Raw genomic sequence first — 20107 nt, 5'->3', positions numbered from 1 at the left:
ATTAGTGTGGACAACTGTCGTAAAAATTGATTGTCAAGGGCTTGTCTCCCCTCTTCCCATCCCACCCCTCCTCTCTCTCTATCTCTCCACATACCTGCTCCGCAAACTGACCAATCCGTTTGGCCGTGCGTAAAAACTCCACTAGTTTCCGCTCAAACATCAGAAATCACGTGCAACCTCAAAAAATATATATATGTATTCCAAACCTATAAAATTAGTTTTTCTAAACACGTTTTTTACAGTGTCACCGGAACAACAAATAAAAGTTAGACACATCCTTTCCTGAAAGAGAAATAACTCATCCTGCTCAAGAAGAAAAAAAATTATCCGTTACTTTTTGTTTGTCATCATGGTGATCGATAGAATTCATCAGTAAAGTCAATCTGTCCACCATTGTACTGGAAGACGTTGTACAGGCTGAAATTCCCTCGAGCGCATCAGTGATCTGGCGCGTGAGGGGGGGGTGGGGGGTGACAGTGCGCGCTGTCCTTTCAGCACTAAGGTTCTCAATTCATGCTCGGTCACAAGAGTCAGGAAGTTCAGCCATGAAGTGAAAATCCAAGTCATTGTAAGAAATAATCTGAAATGATCAGATGAAGGTGAAAAAAAAAATGTGAGAAGAAAATCTATGATAAAGAAACGAAACTTTTTGGGGGGGTCTTTGCTGCAATTCAGTTATAAGTTGGTGATTTTGGAGTTGTTAGGCTGACTTAGTTTTTAACGCTCAGAAATCTGAAACACAGGGTTGCTTCTAGTTTCGCAGTATAGTCAACTCAAGCCCCACAAGTCTGCATCATTTGAGGGAGGGGGCCAGGGGGCAGGGGAGCCAATTGCACGACCTGACTTAAAGAAAGCTGTACCAACCACAGTCGACTAGTGCAGGACTAATCTCTAGTGAGAAGAAAAAACCTCAACTATGTTGTGCAGTCGGAGGCTCTGACCAGAAAACTGTGGAGCAATAATTATACTGATGATTCTTTAACATTTTTCAAAGAATCTTCATTAAACGCTGCGGAGTTGGGTTTCAACTCCCCCGAGGGCCGTAAAACGCGCAATGGCTCTAAATGGGGTAAAGAGAATCACAAACGGGTTCGGGCAGTACTTCCGCTAAGATGTCTGTATCTGCTTGGCTCGTTGGAAATTTCAGTGGAAGTATTAGTTGGAAAGGGAGGCTTCCTGTAACCGCGTATCGCACAGATAAATGGAGACGCGAAAAGGAGGGGGACGCAGAGAAGTACGCGCAGCGCTCAAGTGATGGTCAGTCAACTCCAGTGGACTTTGTGGAGTGCCAGTGGTGCGTCATATTCTTATTGCAGATACGGCGGAGTAACCCGCGAGGGAAAGGTCACCGCGGCTGCGAGACAGAATAAAAAGTGAGCGTTCCTTCAGGGAGAACCGATCTACAGCTCCGGCGAGGACGCACACGGGACGCACGGGCTCCAGTGGATCGTTCCTCTTGTTCTTCCTCGCTCTTCCCCTCCACAGTCCACCGGTGTTCAGAGGATGGCCACGGATGCTCAGCGACTGCTCGTACGACTTCAGATGCTTTGATATATTTATTTCCATCATAAGAGCAGAATTCAAGAGGACGTATTTCGGACCGGACAGAAGCAGGAACCTACACGCGAAAGTTACGCACAGTTCTTTATCTCCATTTTCATCCTTGCTGGACGCACGGGACTTTGGAGCCGCATTTGAGGAGGTTCTATAGTTGTGAAGGTAATAGTCTACACTTTTATGAAGCTTTCATCTATTTCACTTATATCATATTTTTTTTAAAACAATTTGCTTTTACAAATATCTTGCTGCTGATTCTCTGAGAGAGGATCTAGAGTAAATTATCTTCATGTGTCTCGCAAACGAAATTTAGGTTTACAAGGCACCACAACAACTACCAAACATGATGTTGTGGCCAAAACCTTGGAGTAGCCATGGCTTAACCACAACGTGCCAAACTTTTGCATTACCAAGAACATGATGTGGGATGTTTGATGTGTGAATAGAGGCTCCTTCAGGGAATCGTTAACTTCAGAGTTGTTGCGTAAAAGTGCACAAACTGGTCCAATTGAGTGTTTTGTATGTTGCCAACATGAAGTTAAACTAAGAAATGTGTTTGTAAATCGTGGTGGTCCACAGTCAAAGTCGGATCTTAGTTTTTATGATGTCAAACAATATGAGTGGGCAATTAAACTCCCTCCTCGCAGTGGTCTCAGTGGGTTTAATGGGTCATATAAATGTACATTATATGAGAAACTTTATATGAGGTTTGACAGGTCTCCTCCATCTCTCCCGCAGGTGTCCGGTTTGACTTTGTATTCTCCCCAGAGGCGCTGGATAAGGACTTTATTTTTTCCTCTTCTCGTTTTCTCAACTCCACGGGAGCTATGAACGGACTGCGCAAGCACTTCACTATGGGACTGGTGCTAGTTATGTGCACGCTTACCGGCCACTGCGGCCGGAGCGCGCCCTCGGTGGCCGCGGGGTCGGCCGCAGCCGGCGGCGGCGCGGCGCATGTGGACTTGAGGCGGATGGTGGAGATCATGAAACACGTGGAGGATAGCCGGAGTCGACACAGCGCCAAAACGGAATCCCCGTTAACGTCGCGGGCGCACACGTCCCCGGTGGGGCCAAAGGATTTACGCAACTTGAAAACAGACAGAGGCGCTCAGGCTGTCGGTGAGTGGCTCGTCGTCTGGGTGGGACCCTTATGTTGGATCTCAGGAGGATGCTGCGTAATGATGGATGAGAATATGTGTCATGGTCATGTTGCAAAGACACTGGAAGTCACAGGGGATAGAGTTAAAGGGTTGGTGCACCCAGAATAACCAATACGATCTCCTCACTTGCCTCCGGTGGTATCCCTATGATTATATGTGATTGGAGTTGAGATTTTCTTTTGTAATTTAGGTGGAATGACCCTTTAATGATTTTCTGGCAGAATTCCTCTTCATCGGAAGTTGAGGTTGATGCGGTGGCTGTTTTATGAGAAAGTCAATGCTTATAAGCCTTCTAATGAAATGCATGTCTTCTAAACTTTAAAATGCATGAGATTCAAACAGTGCTGCTGCATTGTTGCAAACCTGACACTGCTTCCTCGTCTGTTCTCTTTCCACAGTTGTGTTCCCTAGGGATGTCAGAAAGAAGGAGAAATTCCTAAAACATATAACAGGTAAGATGTCACTGAAAACGACTGTGTGTCAAATGTGAGGAAGTCTATAAAACACATGTTAATGCAGGTGGCCACATGCAGAGCTGGAAATGTCCTAAAAAAGCGTGTTCTCGTTTCAGGTCCTCTCTACTTCCATCCTAAGTGCAGGCAGCAAGTGTACAGAGTCTACCACCACACCAGAGAATGCACGACGCCTGCATGTAAGCTGCAATTACACTGGTCCTCTTACACTATGAGCAGTAATGAATGTGAGGAAGGATGTTAGCCAAATGTTAACCTGCCTCTTCATGGCCATGCCCATCACCAAAGGTCACCAAAGGCTGCTTCTTGGTTGTTTTTTCTCCAACGTCTACTCAGTAAACGTTGATGCAAAGATGTTGCTCAACGACAAGATAACGTACGTTCTCATCTGATCACTAGCGTCATTGCGTGTTTGTCGAGTGAATAATCGTACAAAATGTTTTGTCAACAAACCAAACATCAGGCAGCTGAATCCGCGACCAGGTAACTGGAGAACAGGCCTTTTCCCGCGGCACACATTTTGACATGTCGCAGTGGGGAAACCACAGGTGTTGCAGAAAACATTAGCACCGGCCGTGTTTCCCATCAAGTGTCCCAGTGAGAAACGTGACTGTGAGCCGGCGTGCACGACACCAGGACCCCTGAAACTGTACTAATGGAATTCAGCCATGTGTCATTTTGTGATTTACACCAGTGCGATTCCTGCTGTGACATGTCAAAACTTCTGATTTGAAAGAGACATTTTTACAAGCAGGCTGCTTGTTCAATACGATTCACTCCCACACGTCTGACAAATGGCTCCTGTGCAGTCGCACCACACCAAACAGCGCCCGTCAATCATGATGCGATCCAGTCAGCTTCACTTAGGCCTAAGTGAATTACAGAGCTAGTTGGCCAACGTTAATTCCATCCATCAGAGTCTTAAATCTTCATAACGGATGGAGGGTTCAAATGCACATCAAAATTAAGTACAGATATTTTCATTTTCATTGCATGATTATCCCAGAGGAAGCTATTAACATTTAATATAAATATCAGTTGACGTTTTGTTAACTTTCTTTACTGACACAAATGAAAAGACTGCCTCAAGCAGAGCTCAGCAGTCGGAACGCAAGAGATGAGGAGGCAGAGAGAAAAAGAAAGAGACGAGAGAGAGAAAGAAGGTAAAATGCAAAAAGGGGAATCTTGGCAGGTAAAAATTGTCTCTTCTTCAATATCTACTGCCACTAGCTGGCGCACTATAGCAACAACATCTCGGACCAAAAGACAAACGCTAGGACAGCCACAGCTCCCTCCTCCCGTCACGTTCTCAGCAAGGTGTTGCCCGTCGAGTCGGACGGATGGATGTTGCAAAACCCAGTGAAAGCCGCAATTAAACACACCATCAGACACACAACTGAGCAGCGTTGCCACATGGGAAATGTAGAAATCTCGTACCAGAGGCTTCAAATTGTCGTATTTTCGTAAAACACATCGCCAACGTTTAGACGAACGAGTACAAAACAAGCCACATGAAAAGAATATGTTGACATAAGCTGGTCTTACCTCCGTGGGAAAGTTCAAGCTTCACCTCTGATTGGCTGTCTGCGTCTCCTACATCCTCAAGCATGATTGGCTGGAAAGACGTCATGTGATCCCTGATCACATTCACACAACGTACAACTAATTGCTAATTAATTGTTATCACTGTAAAACCCATGTGTTTGATTTAATAGCAACATTTAGCCGATATAACATTGACATTCCTGCTTGATGGGTTATGGCTGACATGGATTTTAAGCTAGTATTGGCCAATGTATGTGCTCAAAAGTGTGTGTGTGTGTGTGTGTGTGTGTGTGTGTGTGTGTGTGTGGTGGGGTTCCTTGTGGGACCCCGATACTTCTGGTCCTTCCAAACCCTGTGTGCAACATAAGTTGAAAATGTGAGTCTAGTCTGCCTCCTCTGGGAGGTGTACGTGGATGTGTGGGTGGTACGGCAGCAGGGGGGGTTCTCACACTGGGCCACCCGCCCTATTAAAGAAGTAACAAATCACCCTCAGACTATAAAAATTGACTTTGTTTATATAGGGTCAAACCACTGTGTGAAATGAGGGGCCGCTCGCTAAACTCTCCGTGTCCTCTTCTCTTCTCAGACTTGAAAAGATGTGCGCGGCTTCTCACACGGCTAGCTGGCAGCCTGCGGTGCACGGAGGGGTAGCACACACAAGGTACCACGATACGTTCCCCTCAAACATTTATGCTGTTTACGCTGTTGTAGATGTCAAAGTGCCGGGTTGTGTGTGATACATGATAAACTGTCAAATGATTCAAGTTCAGGTGATGAAGCAGCAGCAACAGAAGGATTCAGATTATAACTTAAATAAAAGTAACAATTTCAGGTTGTATAAATACTGATGGAGATACTGAACAGCGACAAACAGATGACTTAATAAGAAGACATGCTTAAGGTTCTCAGGGGTTTTGAAATCGATATTAAAAAATAGTTGGAACAGCTATTGCACAAAAATGCTGCTTACGAATTAATTGTAATGCACTAATGATAATACATTTTTATATATGATAACAAAATACTCCAAAAGAGGCCATTCTACACAATTAGTAAGCTTGACCGATACAGATATCTGGGGTGTCATTATGACAAAGAAATATAATTGAGTTTTGATATTTTACAGTTTAACTTTAAACCTTATTATAAATAACTATTAAAAATAAAACAAATACAAATATAAACTCTAACCCAAAGTTTAATTAAAGTTTTTGTATCCGCAAACATAAACGCAGATATGTCTGTGATAGGCTCATATTGGTATCTGTGTTTATGTTTGCTGATATGCGCTGATATAAAAATGTTTATCTTACCGAGTACACAGTGAAGAAAAATATGCATATAGTATTACAGTATTGATCGGCCAACTGATTCATCAGTCAGGTTCTCACTTGGACATTATCTACATTCAATCTTTTGAGACTCAAACTTGTAATTCTGTAGTTTTACAGTGTTGTGTTGCAGTTGTTTCTGAAGCACTGGATCCAAATACTGTTTCCAAGATTGAGGCAGAATCCCGTGCAAATAATTGGATAAGCTCACAGAGTAAATATCAAGTTTTTTCCTGAGACAGTTAGACAACCGCTCACAGGGGAGATTTGCGTCATGTATCAATACACAGAGCCCCAAGCCGCCGCACAGTGAGAGTAGCAGATCAGTGGTTTGTTGTTCACAATTGTTCTTGGAGGAAAGATTTTGTCAGGTGTTGCCAAGTTGGAGACAGCGCTGAATTTCTCTTGCTTGTCGTTGCAGGTTGAAGCCAAACATGTGTTCTCCAGAAGAAGAAGAAGGAAGAAAAAAAAAAGCGAAGGAGAAAAAAAAAGTGCCTTGGACACTAAGAGGGAAGCTTAAAATACCCTTGACCATCCCCGACTGATATTATGCACAGTATTGACATTCAGTGAGGTCTGTTCTGTTGACGCGTGGATTACTGCCACCCACCGCTCGGACTGGGCCTCGATGGTTCGCTGCCTCCACGAGGGAGCGACCAAGCAACTAAACCAGATGAAGATTTAAAGACAAAGACGGTGAAACTGAAGGAAAAAAAGAACAACTGGAGGAGCCGGAAACAATCGTGGGGACTTTTTTTCCTGCTGCCATCCCAAAAAAAAAAAAGATGTCAAATCAAAAAAAAAAAAAAAAAAAAGGGATTGCATATTTTTTTATTTTGTTCGTTTCTTTGACGGAAAGAGCAAATTCCAAATGTACTATTTTCAGTATGATTCGCCTTCTGCGATTGGTTTGCTCTGTGTGAGTGTTTCGGGTTGAGCCCAGACGTACTACTGTACTACCTATTACACTGACTAAACGTTCTCACAGACCCCCGCGCTGGCACTCACGCCTTAGTTTCACCCACTTGTGCTCACACTGAGAAAGAGCTGTGATTAAATTATTAATTGCATGAACATTTCTCCGCGTCTTTGTGAGACATGTTTTGCGACGATGTGGCGGTTGTAAGCCACAGCCCTCCCGAGGATCTCGGAAGAATCGTGGTACGGTGTATATTTATAAGAGCGTCACAAGGTTGCACTGCACTTCACGTAGGCCACGACCACAGATACATGTACATACTGTATAAAACAAATCATAAGAGGACTCCACCTGTCTACCATAAATTAAAGTGACTGGCATTTATCGAATGGGTGTTGAATACGTATATACAGTGTACACTGTATATTTAAGAATTAAATATATTTAAATAAATTATAAGATTGGTACAACAGTGAATGGTCTTTGTTGTCTTGTGCATCGCTTTCTTCCACAATCCAGTCTCAAAATGAGGAATTCCAAGTGACCACATGACTGGAGACGGCAGATTTATTGAACTTCCCTTTGCTTTCATAGATGCACAGTAAAAAAAAAAAAAAGGTCAAGAGAGAGTGGAGTGTGCTTTCTTCAAAATAGAGGCGGTTGCGAAACCATTTTTTTTATGTGAAAACTCACAAGAATGTCAGTCAGCATATTTCAGGCGCATAAATCTTCACACTGGGAAAGAAGTTTGTTTAAAAAAGGATCCGCTCAGCAGACACTGTTGAATGCACAGTGGATTCACCCAGAACTGAAAAATGGAAAGATTTGGGTTTAAATGAGTTTGAGTGAGGATCATTAATACATCTTCCATTTGAGGAGGATGCTTTTATCTTCATGTGATAGAGACAGCAGAGATGAGAGGAAGTGAGGACGAAGAAAAGGGATGAGATGTAAGAAAGGTCTTGAGTTGGATTCAATCTGTGGCTCTTCCTTGGTCCAGGCATAAAGTCTAAATGTTGAGAGTAAAGTTGAACTTATTCACAGCAAGATTTTCCTTTTACATTTTGAAAATGACATTGAAATGACTGAAATAACCTGGAAATTCTACTTTGTGAAGTCAAAAACTCCATCAAATCCAGTTAGAGCGCTTTTACACCGACTTTGTTTGGTCCGGACCTTCAGACCTTTCAGTTTGTTTAGTTCGAACCACAACAACAGATGTAAAAAGGGCCTCGGACATTTACTTAACATATTTAACATGTACTTAAGAAAATTAAGTGAACTGCTTCATTCTTTTTCTCCACTCAAACGTAGAGACTACTTTTTTCTATGCACTTCCTTCAAAAAAGTTAGCAAACTCAGCAGCCTGATTCAGACACAATTCCTTATTAAATATATTTTTCTTGATATGTCTCTTCTGTTTTTAGTCTGTAAGTTCATCAAACTAAATTCTGTTCCAGCTTCAGACCCCAGGATGCCAACAGCTGCAAAATGAATATTTTACGGAGCGGGTATTTCGTTAGAAACACTCATTTGTTTGGGTTAAAGAACAAGAAAACATACAAAGTGCTGGGTGAACTTTACAGGCTAGTTTGGCATTTTCACAACTGTGTTAAATTGATTTCTTTCAGTTAGACACCACTGTTTTTAATGGATACTTAATTAAACAGTATATCTGGATGAAATACAGGTTGCTGCTGCCTGGTATTAGGAAACTACAAAGCCTCATGACCACAATGTTTCCAAAATACTCGTATATCTCAGGTTTTTAAAAGGAAAGTTAAGCTCCGTCTCACACATCCTTTCCAGTTATGGCTTTAATTCTGGCACGGATACACAGACATGGAAACCCCCCCCCCTAAAACTAAATTCTTCAGCAAACCCTCCAGTCATCATTTGATCCATCTCCCCTTTAATTTCACCCTTCTTTAATGTTTTACAGCCCTATGGTGGAACTACAACTCTGTGACTAACTACTGTGAAAGGAATCACAAAGAATGGCAATTTGTGTTGCCACTGATGAGTCCTCCTTCGTGTAAATTACCGCCATTTAGATAGTAAGTGGTGCTTGGGGCACAGCAGAACGACGTTTGTGTCTGAGGAGGAAGAACAACGATGCCGATGACTCGTGTTTTTTTTTAAATATCGATCGGGCATCCAACAGAATATCCAGGATCTGCAGGAAATAATAATGTGGGAAAAAAAGACTCGTTCAAAAGGATAAAGATTAAACTTATTTTATTTTTTTAATAGACGAGTCTACACTCTCGTCCACGCAGAATTGCTACATACACAACGTGTGGTTTGTGTAACACATACAACAATGAGATAAAGGCCTTTAAGCGTCTTCCTAAGTGCGTGAGTGACAACCTTAACATTATTTGGATGATGGTTCCTCAGACGTTAGGAGTTTGCCGCCAGAAACGCTTTGCAGCAGCGTACACACTGTTCATACACCTTCTCAAAGTCGTCGTCACTTCCCTAAGAGACAAAACAAAAAGGAAAGAGAGGGAAATCAAGACACATTTCAGGATAAAATGTTATAGATGAATCATTAGTGTTGTCAGAAATATCATATTTGGGGATTTGATGCTCGGACAAGATGAGTCGATGACGGTTCTTAGATTATTTGCCAAACTCGTAGATTTGTGATTCTACCTGTTTTCTTTGGCATATTGAGGAGTCATCTTCACAAACTTGAAAAATATTCTTCCACTCAAAACAGCACCACAACTAAGTCTGCAGCTAATTATTATTTCCATTTCCTATTTCTTTCAATATAGTTATTGTTGATACTATTAAATCTCAGGAAATAGTCAAAAAGCCCATCGCAATTGTCCAGAGTGACATAAATGACATTTTCACTTGTTTTGACCGACCAGCAGTCCAGGAATCAATGATACTCAGTTAAGACAACAAAATGCAGCAAACATTCATATTCAAAACGCTGTGGTCAGTGATTTCTTTTGCTTTTCTGCTTGAAAAATGACTCCAATGATGAATCGATTATCAGAAGTTGAGTCATTTTCTGTTATTTCCAATGTTTTCTTTTCACGCGATCCATTCAAAACTAATTGAGAGGTTTCACTCGCACTCCGTTGGCCGTACACTCTTCTGTCATGGCATGTGGTTGCTGGCAGGAGACCACAAACCAATAATCTTCCAAGTGTCCGAACCGCACTGACCGTTGGCAGAAAGAGCGACACATAGACAAACGTCTGCTGATCTCAACAGAGAGAAACGTGCTTTTCAAATATGAGACAAATTAATACAACTGACTACAGTCACACATTGTGGTCGACCACGGCCGATCTCCAAACCACATCACTAATCTGATGCTCGTTTCATCTTGGGATTCTGGTTCCACAACAGAGCCACAAATAACAGTATTATAAACAGAGCTCGAGTCACACACATTCTCCTTCAAGACCACACAGGAAATTAACTTTTCAAGCATCATTACCATTTATTTATATAAACTACTAAAATAGAAAAAGTTTGCATGCCCCTAGGAAGTTACACCATTTTTTCAAATGAAGTGTGTATTGAAAACTTATCCTTACAAATCAAACATTAAAATCGTCCAACATTTACTCCGTCTACTTTTCCCCATGTCGCCTCTTCTCAGTCATGAACTGAGATGATAACCACGTCCAAATCATTTGGCACGACTGTCACTGCAGAGACAGCACGCAAGGACCAAAAAGGCCTGACTGAGCCATGAAGAGTGAAAAGGAAAACCAATCTGAAACCAAAAAACACTTTGTGCAATCATGTCCACACAAATAAAATAATAGTTAATTGATTTATTGTAGTGTTTAGTGGGCTCGGAGGGCTGCAGAACACATCTTTCATGGTTTAAATTTTGGCATTTATTCTGGATCAAGTGAGCAAGGAACCGCCTGCTGCCATTTTTACTACTGCAGTCCACTCTACTGTTTTGTTGTGGTGTGGTTTATTTCATAAAAGGCCAGTGGACGTGGTCCAATCGCTCCCTGTGTATGTGTCTCCATGCAGCGACCACATGCACCTGAACACTGAATCTGTGCAGATCTTTAAATTAACTGCAACTGACTCCATCGTCCACTGTAAAAACATATCCTGCTCTTTTCCTCTTCCTTTAAACCTGATATGTAAACAGGTGCTGAAGGATAATATGACAATTCACATTCACCATCAAACTGTTTTTCCCCCACTTTCTTGAACATTTGATGCCTTTTTGACATCTTTACCAATCTCTCTGTAAATATTTCATGTATGTTGACAAAAGAAATCAGGCATGTTTAGGGGACTGATATCTGAGTGTGTGTAATCTGGTGCAGCTTGACTGAATTTAAGGGGACTGTTTGGTAGAGGTATGTAATGGTAGAGGGGAGCGCCATCCTATTTATTTCCTGTGCTCTGATGTCACTGTTTTGAGGTGGGCAACACTCAGACAACATGGTAAATACCTCCATGCTCCAATAAGAATTTGACAACATTTAAATGAAATGTGATGACACACTTGAGGGGTTGTTGTTTGCTCTGGTTGCCAGTTCACTATCAATCAAAACATCAGATCAAACCCCATTCTTACAGTCCTGATGAAGTAGAACAACAACGTTTAGGAGTGTTTTGACTTTGACTTTAAACTCTGTTACTCGTCCACTTAATTAAAAATACTTCATGATAAAGTTCCACTCTGGTTTGTTGTGCAGTCAAGAGTATTTAATATTTTTAAAGAAATGCATTCGATTTCAAAACATTTCTTTGAAGCAAAAAAGAAAAAGAGTACAGGAAGCTCTGAGTCATAACTGTAAGCATCGATTTTAAGTAGCAACCATTTGAACGTGTGTTATCAGGTTGGTTAATTAAGTATTTATTTGTCTTATACTTATTGTCAACAAATCTTTAAAAAAAACCTCTAAAACCAACATGTCCATGGGTTCATACTGAAAATACCACTTCTTCTCCAAAGAGAAATAAAAGAAAGAAAACACATTTTCTTAGAATACAGTCTCGCTCCATACTCTTTAGAAGTCATGCATCGTTGGGGAACATTTACAGCCACACACATTTTTCACATTTGGTGAACTTGTCAGTTTTAACAGCGGTGGGACCGTGATTGAGGGACTGACAGTGGTTCATGGTAATAAAAGAACATGTCAGCGTGCTCTGAGATTAACTGCTTCACATCAGCATTGTCATAAACACTGTATGGAGAAAAAAAAGAAAAAAAAAAGAAGCTTGAAACTTGAGTCTCCAATTTTACTTGAATACTTACATAATAAGGGTCCTTGATGATCAGCTGATTCTGAGGATCGTATGAACCAAGAAGCTCGATCTTTGCACTGTAGTTCTTCACAGACTTTGCTTTCCTATTCAACTCACTGGGAAGACAAGAGAAAGCATGTTAACTCCACAAGACAAGAGAGCAAGGGAAACACATAGGGATCTAACATGTGATGTCAGGACTAGAGAACAAATATATATCAAAAGACTTTAAATAATAGATAAATAATATTATTAAATATACAATATCTAAGCATGTAGGATAGACTTCCTCCCACAGCAGTAAAACACAGTCACTCAAAACAACAGTTCTGGTAAAGCAAACTAAACACGGACTGATCAGCCTTTTGTCTTGGACAAAGTCTCATTTTCTCAGTCTGGTCAGCTTAGCATTTGTGGAGGAAAGAAATATGTGGGAGAGAAAGGGGAAAAAACTGCCCAAGGAGCAAAGACGAGGCATCCAAGGAACTCAGTAAGCTGCTTACAGATCAGATCTGCCATAGGCATGTGATCTCAAAATGATCCCTAAACGTTCAAAGTAGCAAAAAATATCCCTCCCCCTTGACCTTTGGAAAGAGCTTAAGAAAGGATATTGCTCATTAAAAGGAGGCATTCACCTACGAATTAGCTCTCGTTCAATGTTACCAACACTTTCACGAGTGTGTGAAGTAGCACACACACACCACTGTCAACAGCGTTAGCGGGCCAACCTGCTCTGACCTCTTTTCGGGACAAATGTGTTTTTTTAAACCAAGGGAACCATTTATTAGTAGGACGGGCCACTTAACACATGACACCAGTGTTTCCGGCGACTGCGCGTCCACCAGCGATGCACACACGCAGAGAAAACAAACACTTTCTGCAGCAGGCTGAAATATCGTACCTCAAGTTACTCTCGTCCATGCAGAGAAGGTAGTCGAAGCTCATGAAATCTTCCTTGGTCACCTGGAAGCGGGGAGGACAAAGCAAATATTACTTTTGGCTCAGAGAGGAAACGCAGACAGGGTTCAGTCTTACTCAGTGAAAACCAATCACTCCCACGGGAAGATCTGCAGGTGCAAATGTATTCAACAATTTTTGTTAGACCTCTGGGATACACGCAATAGAGTTTGGATAGTAAATATAATTTGTTTGTTTACAAAAATATTACACAAGGTAGCTTTAAAGTGGCCGCCAATGCGAACCGATGAGTTCCTGCAGCTGCTTCACATTGAAGCTTTCAAGCTTTAAAACAATGAGAAGCAGCCACAGTGAGCTGCAGAACATGCATAGTTGATCCTTCTCAGCAAGGTAGCAAACTTAAACTTTGCTCTGCTGTTGTGAGGAAAAACTACTCGAGCTGTGCACAGCAGGAAATCAGATCGCGGTTGCAATTAGTGCCGTCTGAACTACTTGTTAAAAAAATCTTGTTGGGCTGTGTAGTGAACAGATACAGCAGTGATTGCTTTGTTTTTGTTTTCTGGGAGAAAAAAACCCCATATTCGCTGTTACCGCAGTAACCAACGGGTGTGGCCAATTCAACCAGGGCTGAAATCTCAACGATAACAGCTTTGATACGATTGCGGATTCGCCAGCAAACTGCTTATGAAAGGGATCTAAGCTGCACATCTGTAAACATGTGGAGGGGAGCTGTGCAAAGTCCTCACTGTGCTCGGTGGATGATTTAATGGAACAAGCAGCAATTGAAAAGAAATGAATAAGAACAACACACAGTACCCGGAACTGTTTTAAGGGGGTTTTGAGAGTCAATTTATAGGAATGCTTCAAAGAGGATGGGGACAAACAAGGGACAACTGAGAGAAGAGGGGAACAAAAGAAAAAAAGACATGAATAGACCTCCTGCAATATTCCAGATGTTGAGTTATAGACATATTGAATCACAAAGATTGACATTCATTTAACAGCAGAGGAATAAACAGATGTTTGGTGAGTCTGTGAAGTCGTACAAGGTCTACAACATCTGACTGTAGCCAATCGAGTCTGATCATTGTATTTTCCATTTGAACACTCTCACACCCTTTCTCTCACACACAGTGGTAATCTCTGGCATGTATAATTACAGACGGTGCTAATCTCTGAGCTTCTGTCTACATCACGCTCTCACACGAACTGTATAAGGCTGTTGAAGAAGCCTAATGCGAGCCCCCCAACCAGACCTCCCTCACCAGGCTGACAACTACAACAATAACAAAACCAAACAAGTCTTTCAATAAGAATGATTTTAAAGAAGATCCTTTTTAATCACAACTCGGTTGACCGATAAAGAAACCTTTTATTTTACAGAATAAACGATGCAGAAAAACACTTTGGTTGTTGGAAGTTTGTTATTATCATTTGCTGTTTACAATTATCAATATAATGTGGACAGACGTTTGGAATGTAGAAAATATATATTTAAGCCTCAATTACATTTCTTTGTCATAACAGGTTGATAAAAACATCTTTGGAATAATTGCCAATTTTTATTTAATATAAACTTATCAGCCGATATATCGGTATCAACATCGGCCACGAAAAATCTATATCCGTTGGACATTTAACATTAAATTAATGGTTTATAATATAATGTAGTGTTATCATATTCTTATACTATCATTCATTATCTGTTCATCCACCAGCCATATTGTATTGTAACTTACAACATCTACATTATTAAATACTTGTATCTTGCACCTACATCATTGCGCTAAGAGAGGACCTCATTTTTATAGATTAAAAGACGCTTTCGAAGTCGGTGAATTTTCACTTCTAACATCCAAACCACAATGACGAAAGGTGAAATGAATGTGGTTACAACAGTATAATTACATTTTGGCTAAAGGTGATGCTCATTCCTCAAATGTTGACTCAACAATAACATGTTGAAGTATGCAATAAAAATGTCAACTCTCTTAAATCTAATGTCCCAATCTAATGGTTGAGACTTTCTGAGATGCACTAAACAATCAACATTAACTATTCGTTAATAAGGCATGTTTGCTTTGATAAATAAACAAGTTTGTTTATTTCTGAATACCACTGGTATATTAAATAAATAAGTTATAAATAAGTGATCTCCCGTTTGGCAAGTTTGCTCGGATACTGGCAGGGGCAGAAGTTAAATTAAGTTCACCAAGTAAAAAATTGGGGGACAGAAACGGTGGGGGGGGGGATGGAGGGTGGGAGCAAAAGCCAGTGATAGAAATGAAAAAGGGTGATAGAGGAAAAGGGAAAAGAGAAAAGGCTTGTCAAAGCTCATTGTGTGGATTTGGCTGGGTTTAAGCCAAGGGTTGAGCCTCTCCCTTGCTTTGAGGAGATTAGATGAGATCTCAAGCATAGGGCGAAACCTCCAAGTTCTCTCAGGGAAACATAAAAAGAGTGTTTTAAGTGCAAAGGGAGTAGGAGTTGCACTGAGGATAAACCAGCACACCATACGGGCTGAAGGCCCTACATGGACAAACATCTTGGTGTAATTTCAGGCCTGTTTCCACGATTTAAAACACATGCTGCAATGTGATACAGTGATTGATTGGCTTCATCAGTAATTCATACACGCCACGGGTGCCATCATTTTGCACAGCAGTATAAAAACAAGCCTGAGCAAGAGGCTCTTAATCATTTTCACAGACAATCAAACACACGAACAACACCAGATACAGATGGGTGACAAATCAGAGGGGAAAAAAGTCAACATCACACGTCTCAAGCTGGTGTACAGACGTGAAGACCAGATTAACCTGGAAGCTAGTACGGAAAAAAACCACATCACAGTTCCCACCAATATTCACACATTTTTTTTGGTCTTGGCAGTTAAAGTTGCATGTAAACACCAACTACTTTACCAAAGCAAACATTTAATAATGAAGGTTGCCTCTCTAATCACCCTGCACACCAGCATAACTGTGTAAGCAGGGTATTGTTTTTACTAGAGCTTGACCAATATGGATTTAATGTATCGACCGATATATTGAACATTAAATATGCAAACATTCCCAAGCCGTCGTTATCAAACCCTTATGACAAAGAAATGTAACAGAGGCTTGATATTTTAGTTTGACCATGAACTTTATCATAAATAACTAGAAATGAAAAAATACATTTACATTGCATCGTTTATTTAGTAGAGTATTGATTCATATCAGCAAAAACAAGGAGAAATCTGAGAAAGGCTCATGTCAGCACATTCTCTCTGGTGCACAAATCAACAATGCATCGATGGTATTTGTTTTTTCTCTGAAACAGGGAAGGGGCCTAATTCAGACATCCAGACAGAGCTTATTTATTTCACTGATTTAATAGAAAACAAAAAAGGGACAAGGCCTGCGGAGAAATGAGGCAGAAAATACTGAAAAAACAAAGAGCAGTCGAAACAGGCAAACAAATATAGAGGAGAGCAGGCATAAATCCAAGATCCAAATAAAACTGTCAAAATCTTGAAGGACAGGGAAAGAAGGCAAAACACAGAAATCACAAAACAGAAGCTTGCAGCAAATAAACTGTTATGGCTTAGGATGTTCGACATTAACCGTTTCACCGTTAACCGACAGAATTTTGAATGATTAATATAATCAGTTTATATAACAGTTTAACACTGTTTTTGATGGCTGACCAGGCCATAAAAGTTGTGAGAATTATTCTGAGGGTGACAGCAGACAACACTAAGTTAGTGGTCATTTTTTATCATTGTGAGGAGTGTAAATAAAGGTGACACTGTTTTGGAAGGGTTCCAAAAAGGAAAAACTATCTCAAACACATAAGGAGTCCTTTTAAAATATAATGGGAAACACAGAGTCTAAGCTCAAGTTCAAAACAAAGGCCGGCTCGTGACATTGAATCTCCCGTGTCTGGACTTCAGGTAACTTCATTCTATTCAGTTTACCCGCAGTTCAGCCTAACTTGTTTTAATAGAGCAATCACCAACTTGTTAAACTCAGTAAAACCACAATCTAACGGATCCTGTTTTAAAGAAAATTGAAAGGGTGCTAGTTATGTGCTAAGTGTCAACAGCAGCTAAATGTCTAGAAGCCATTATCCTACAAACTTCACTCATACACACAAGCGTCAATGAGGTGAGAAGAGCCACGGGACTTCTGTTTGTACCTGTCGGGCCCTGTGGCTTGTCTCAGTGCCATGATTCCTGAGGCAGGCCAGACCACGGGGATCCGGTGAGCTGCCTACATTCCAGTCGGATGTGGCACCACTGTCTATGACCCACTGCAACAATAGAAAGCAAAAGACTACTGCTAAAACATGTATAGGAAAGGGTATTCATACCTGCCTGGCCACATGCCCCATTGGCACACTATGCCTCTTCATGCAGGCTTGGCCTTGCTGGTCTGGTGGGTTTCCTATCTCATAGGTGGAGGTGGCAGCACTGTCTATCCTCCACTAGGCAGCACAGAGCATGGGGAACAATAACACAAGTCTGATGATGATGATTAACTATTTAACTATAGTTTAAAAACATACTGTGTCAATGTACTGTATTAACCACTTAGATCACAACTTCACCATAATTTCAATGATAAATACAGAGTATATTTTAAAGAACCAGGTGCTGAATAAAACTCTTTAAATTTCATTGTATAAATATTATCACCCAACACTTTAGATATGGTTCTTTTAAATATGCCACCAATAACCACTGAATTCACATCAATATCAGTTAACAGTGAAGCTGCTGGTTGGCAGTGATGTATTAATAATTTAGCTGTAAATGTAATACAGTGGAAAAAGAAAGCATGAGAGCCAAATAAGCTTATCAACATTTGAGTAATGCATTTGTCTAGAGTATGGTCAGCTATTCATCTTCAAGTTACAATAGTGAACTAAGTTTTCTAACTAATAACAAATCCTTTTATTGGCCATGTCTATATTGAATATATAATTCAAACTTTCACAGTGGAGATTTAAAAAAGTATGTGAAACCCATCAGCTAATGACATCAAGAAAAGCTAATTGGAGTACGGAGTTAACAAATCTCAAAGTCAACCAATAAAACAAGATTGAAGGTTTAGGTTTGACCTATAACTTTTAAAGTATTAGCTTCAGCACATTGTGTTTGTCTCTACCTCTGGCGTTTTATGATAAATGAAGCAACTTTTTCGGTTGTGCATTCCTAACACTTTGTATTCTTCCTGTTGCTAACATCTAGGAAATATGCATGCAAGTATTCGACTATGCAATAACAAAGTAATGATGACATTACCTTATCAACAACACCAGCATCTTTTGCCATCTTTCTGAAGACTCCTTCAGCCATGGGGGATCTGCAAATATTGCCTGTTCAAAACCAAAAACAAAATGTTATGTTTGTATAAACTTAAATGAGTCCCATTGGATATTAACCTCAGAAACTTTTTTTTCCCATCCAGATTCACGTTTATTAGTCACTTCCATCATACAGTTTTCAGTGATATAGACATATTTAACACCAGAGATCAGTGAGCAGGTCACATTTAAAAACAGCATGAGACACATTATTCATGCAACATAAAAAACCTTAGAAGAGCTGGCAGTCAGTGGTCATTTAAGGTATTGTCATTCCATGTCAATCATTCACAATATATTTGTAAAGCTCATTCACAAATCTCAATGTGTCTTATAGAAGCTTACATCCGGGAAATCTCTGCAGCCTTGTTTACACTTGCTTCAGCAGCCTGGTCACTTGATAAACACAGAGTCCCTGCAACAGTGGCTCATTTATACTCTACGTTAAATACACATTACTGATACGGACGGAAGCTTTAATTTCGTACGTATTTTTGCACGTTTCCTTAAAGTAACAAGCCACTTCCGGGATCAGAGAGAATTAAAACCTCCGAGCAGCTCCCTGGTTGGACTCTGACCTGCCGTAAAATGACGCAATTTACGGGAAAACGTGACCAAAACTTTTTTTTGCGTTACTCAGCGTTTCTGCTCAACGAGCTGTGTAATGTCCCTGCCGCACGCAGACAAACAGCAGCTGTTTCAAAATAGCTTTAATCAGTTATAGTAATAAACTTTATTACTTCCGTGTTGACGCTAATTAATAGCAGAGCGATGTAGCTAGCTGAAACACTTGCGCTAGCGCTGTTAGCGCGCTAACACATTACTACGACATTATTCATTTGTGAACAGGGAAGTATGTGTTTACAGTTTAAACACGAGCTTCTGTTAGATTGAAAAGACGTCTCTTACCGAGGCAAACGAATAAAACCGACTTCGTACTAGATTCTGCCATTTCCCTGATGTTCCTCGTCCTCCTTTTTCTTCTTCGCCGCCTTCTTGTAACTTTCTGACAGACCGACTGCCCTGCGGCACGTTGCTGCCCCCGTCAGGTTGGGATTGAATTACAGTTCGCAGTGACTCGTGTAATCCATGGGAGTTCTTTCGCAGTTGTTGAGTAAATGGACTCAGCAGAGACTTCATTGTGATCAGAAGTGATGCAGCAGCATGTTGACCCTCTCTGTGGTCTACCAGACATGTGCTCTCCATGATGTTTCACAGTTGTTGATGTTTTGTCTGCAAGTCTCCACAGTGCCCCAGTCTCGTCATAACACTTATGTCCCTCTCTCCTCCCTCAAATAACTGTATGCAGCATATATGCTTCTTTTGTTTGTACTATATTGTTTTGTATAGTGGATTAGTGACACCCATTCTTTCTGCCACACGTTCTCTTGATAATGGATCTGTACTCAGACTGTGTGCCCCATGTTACCAGTCTCATCTATTTCTCTGTTTGGAGAATATAGCACTCGCCTCAGCTACATCAGTCCCTTTTACCCCCACCGAGAGTGACGTCCAACCAATGCATAGACACATAATAAAACAATAATAAAATAATAAAACAAACGAAATAAACCAAGATTTAGTTTTTGCTAACTGTTTAAA

At 40.7% G+C, this 20107-nt stretch overlaps 2 protein-coding genes across 3 annotated transcripts; one reads left to right on the top strand and one right to left on the bottom strand.

The window, feature by feature from the left end:
• The first annotated feature begins 869 nt into the window (after positions 1-869).
• On the top strand, positions 870-7457 carry LOC118099524 (ALK and LTK ligand 2). Its single transcript, XM_035144184.2, has 6 exons — positions 870-1719; positions 2296-2676; positions 3116-3169; positions 3289-3369; positions 5322-5396; positions 6488-7457. The coding sequence occupies exons 2-5, from the start codon at positions 2385-2387 to the stop codon at positions 5384-5386; spliced, it is 492 nt and encodes a 163-aa protein (XP_035000075.1). The 5' UTR covers positions 870-1719; positions 2296-2384; the 3' UTR covers positions 5387-5396; positions 6488-7457.
• A 1749-nt stretch (positions 7458-9206) lies between these two features.
• Positions 9207-19567, bottom strand: acp1 (acid phosphatase 1). 2 transcript variants are annotated; one of them, XM_035144281.1, is made up of 6 exons: positions 19415-19567; positions 18444-18517; positions 17510-17623; positions 13140-13201; positions 12249-12354; positions 9207-9466 (listed from the first exon to the last, which is right to left on the bottom strand). In XM_035144281.1, exons 1-6 carry the CDS (start codon positions 19455-19457, stop codon positions 9389-9391), a joined length of 477 nt encoding a protein of 158 aa, XP_035000172.1. In that variant the 5' UTR covers positions 19458-19567; the 3' UTR covers positions 9207-9388. The 2 variants fall into 2 exon arrangements, with proteins under 2 accessions (XP_035000172.1, XP_035000171.1); XM_035144280.1 differs by lacking the exon at positions 17510-17623 and adding an exon at positions 17336-17449.
• Positions 19568-20107: the final 540 nt, after the last annotated feature.

The sequence above is a fragment of the Hippoglossus stenolepis genome, chromosome 20, assembly GCF_022539355.2.
Source record: "Hippoglossus stenolepis isolate QCI-W04-F060 chromosome 20, HSTE1.2, whole genome shotgun sequence".
In the NCBI taxonomy this organism is placed as follows: domain Eukaryota; kingdom Metazoa; phylum Chordata; class Actinopteri; order Pleuronectiformes; family Pleuronectidae; genus Hippoglossus; species Hippoglossus stenolepis.
This window is presented reverse-complemented; position numbering and strand designations above follow the sequence as displayed.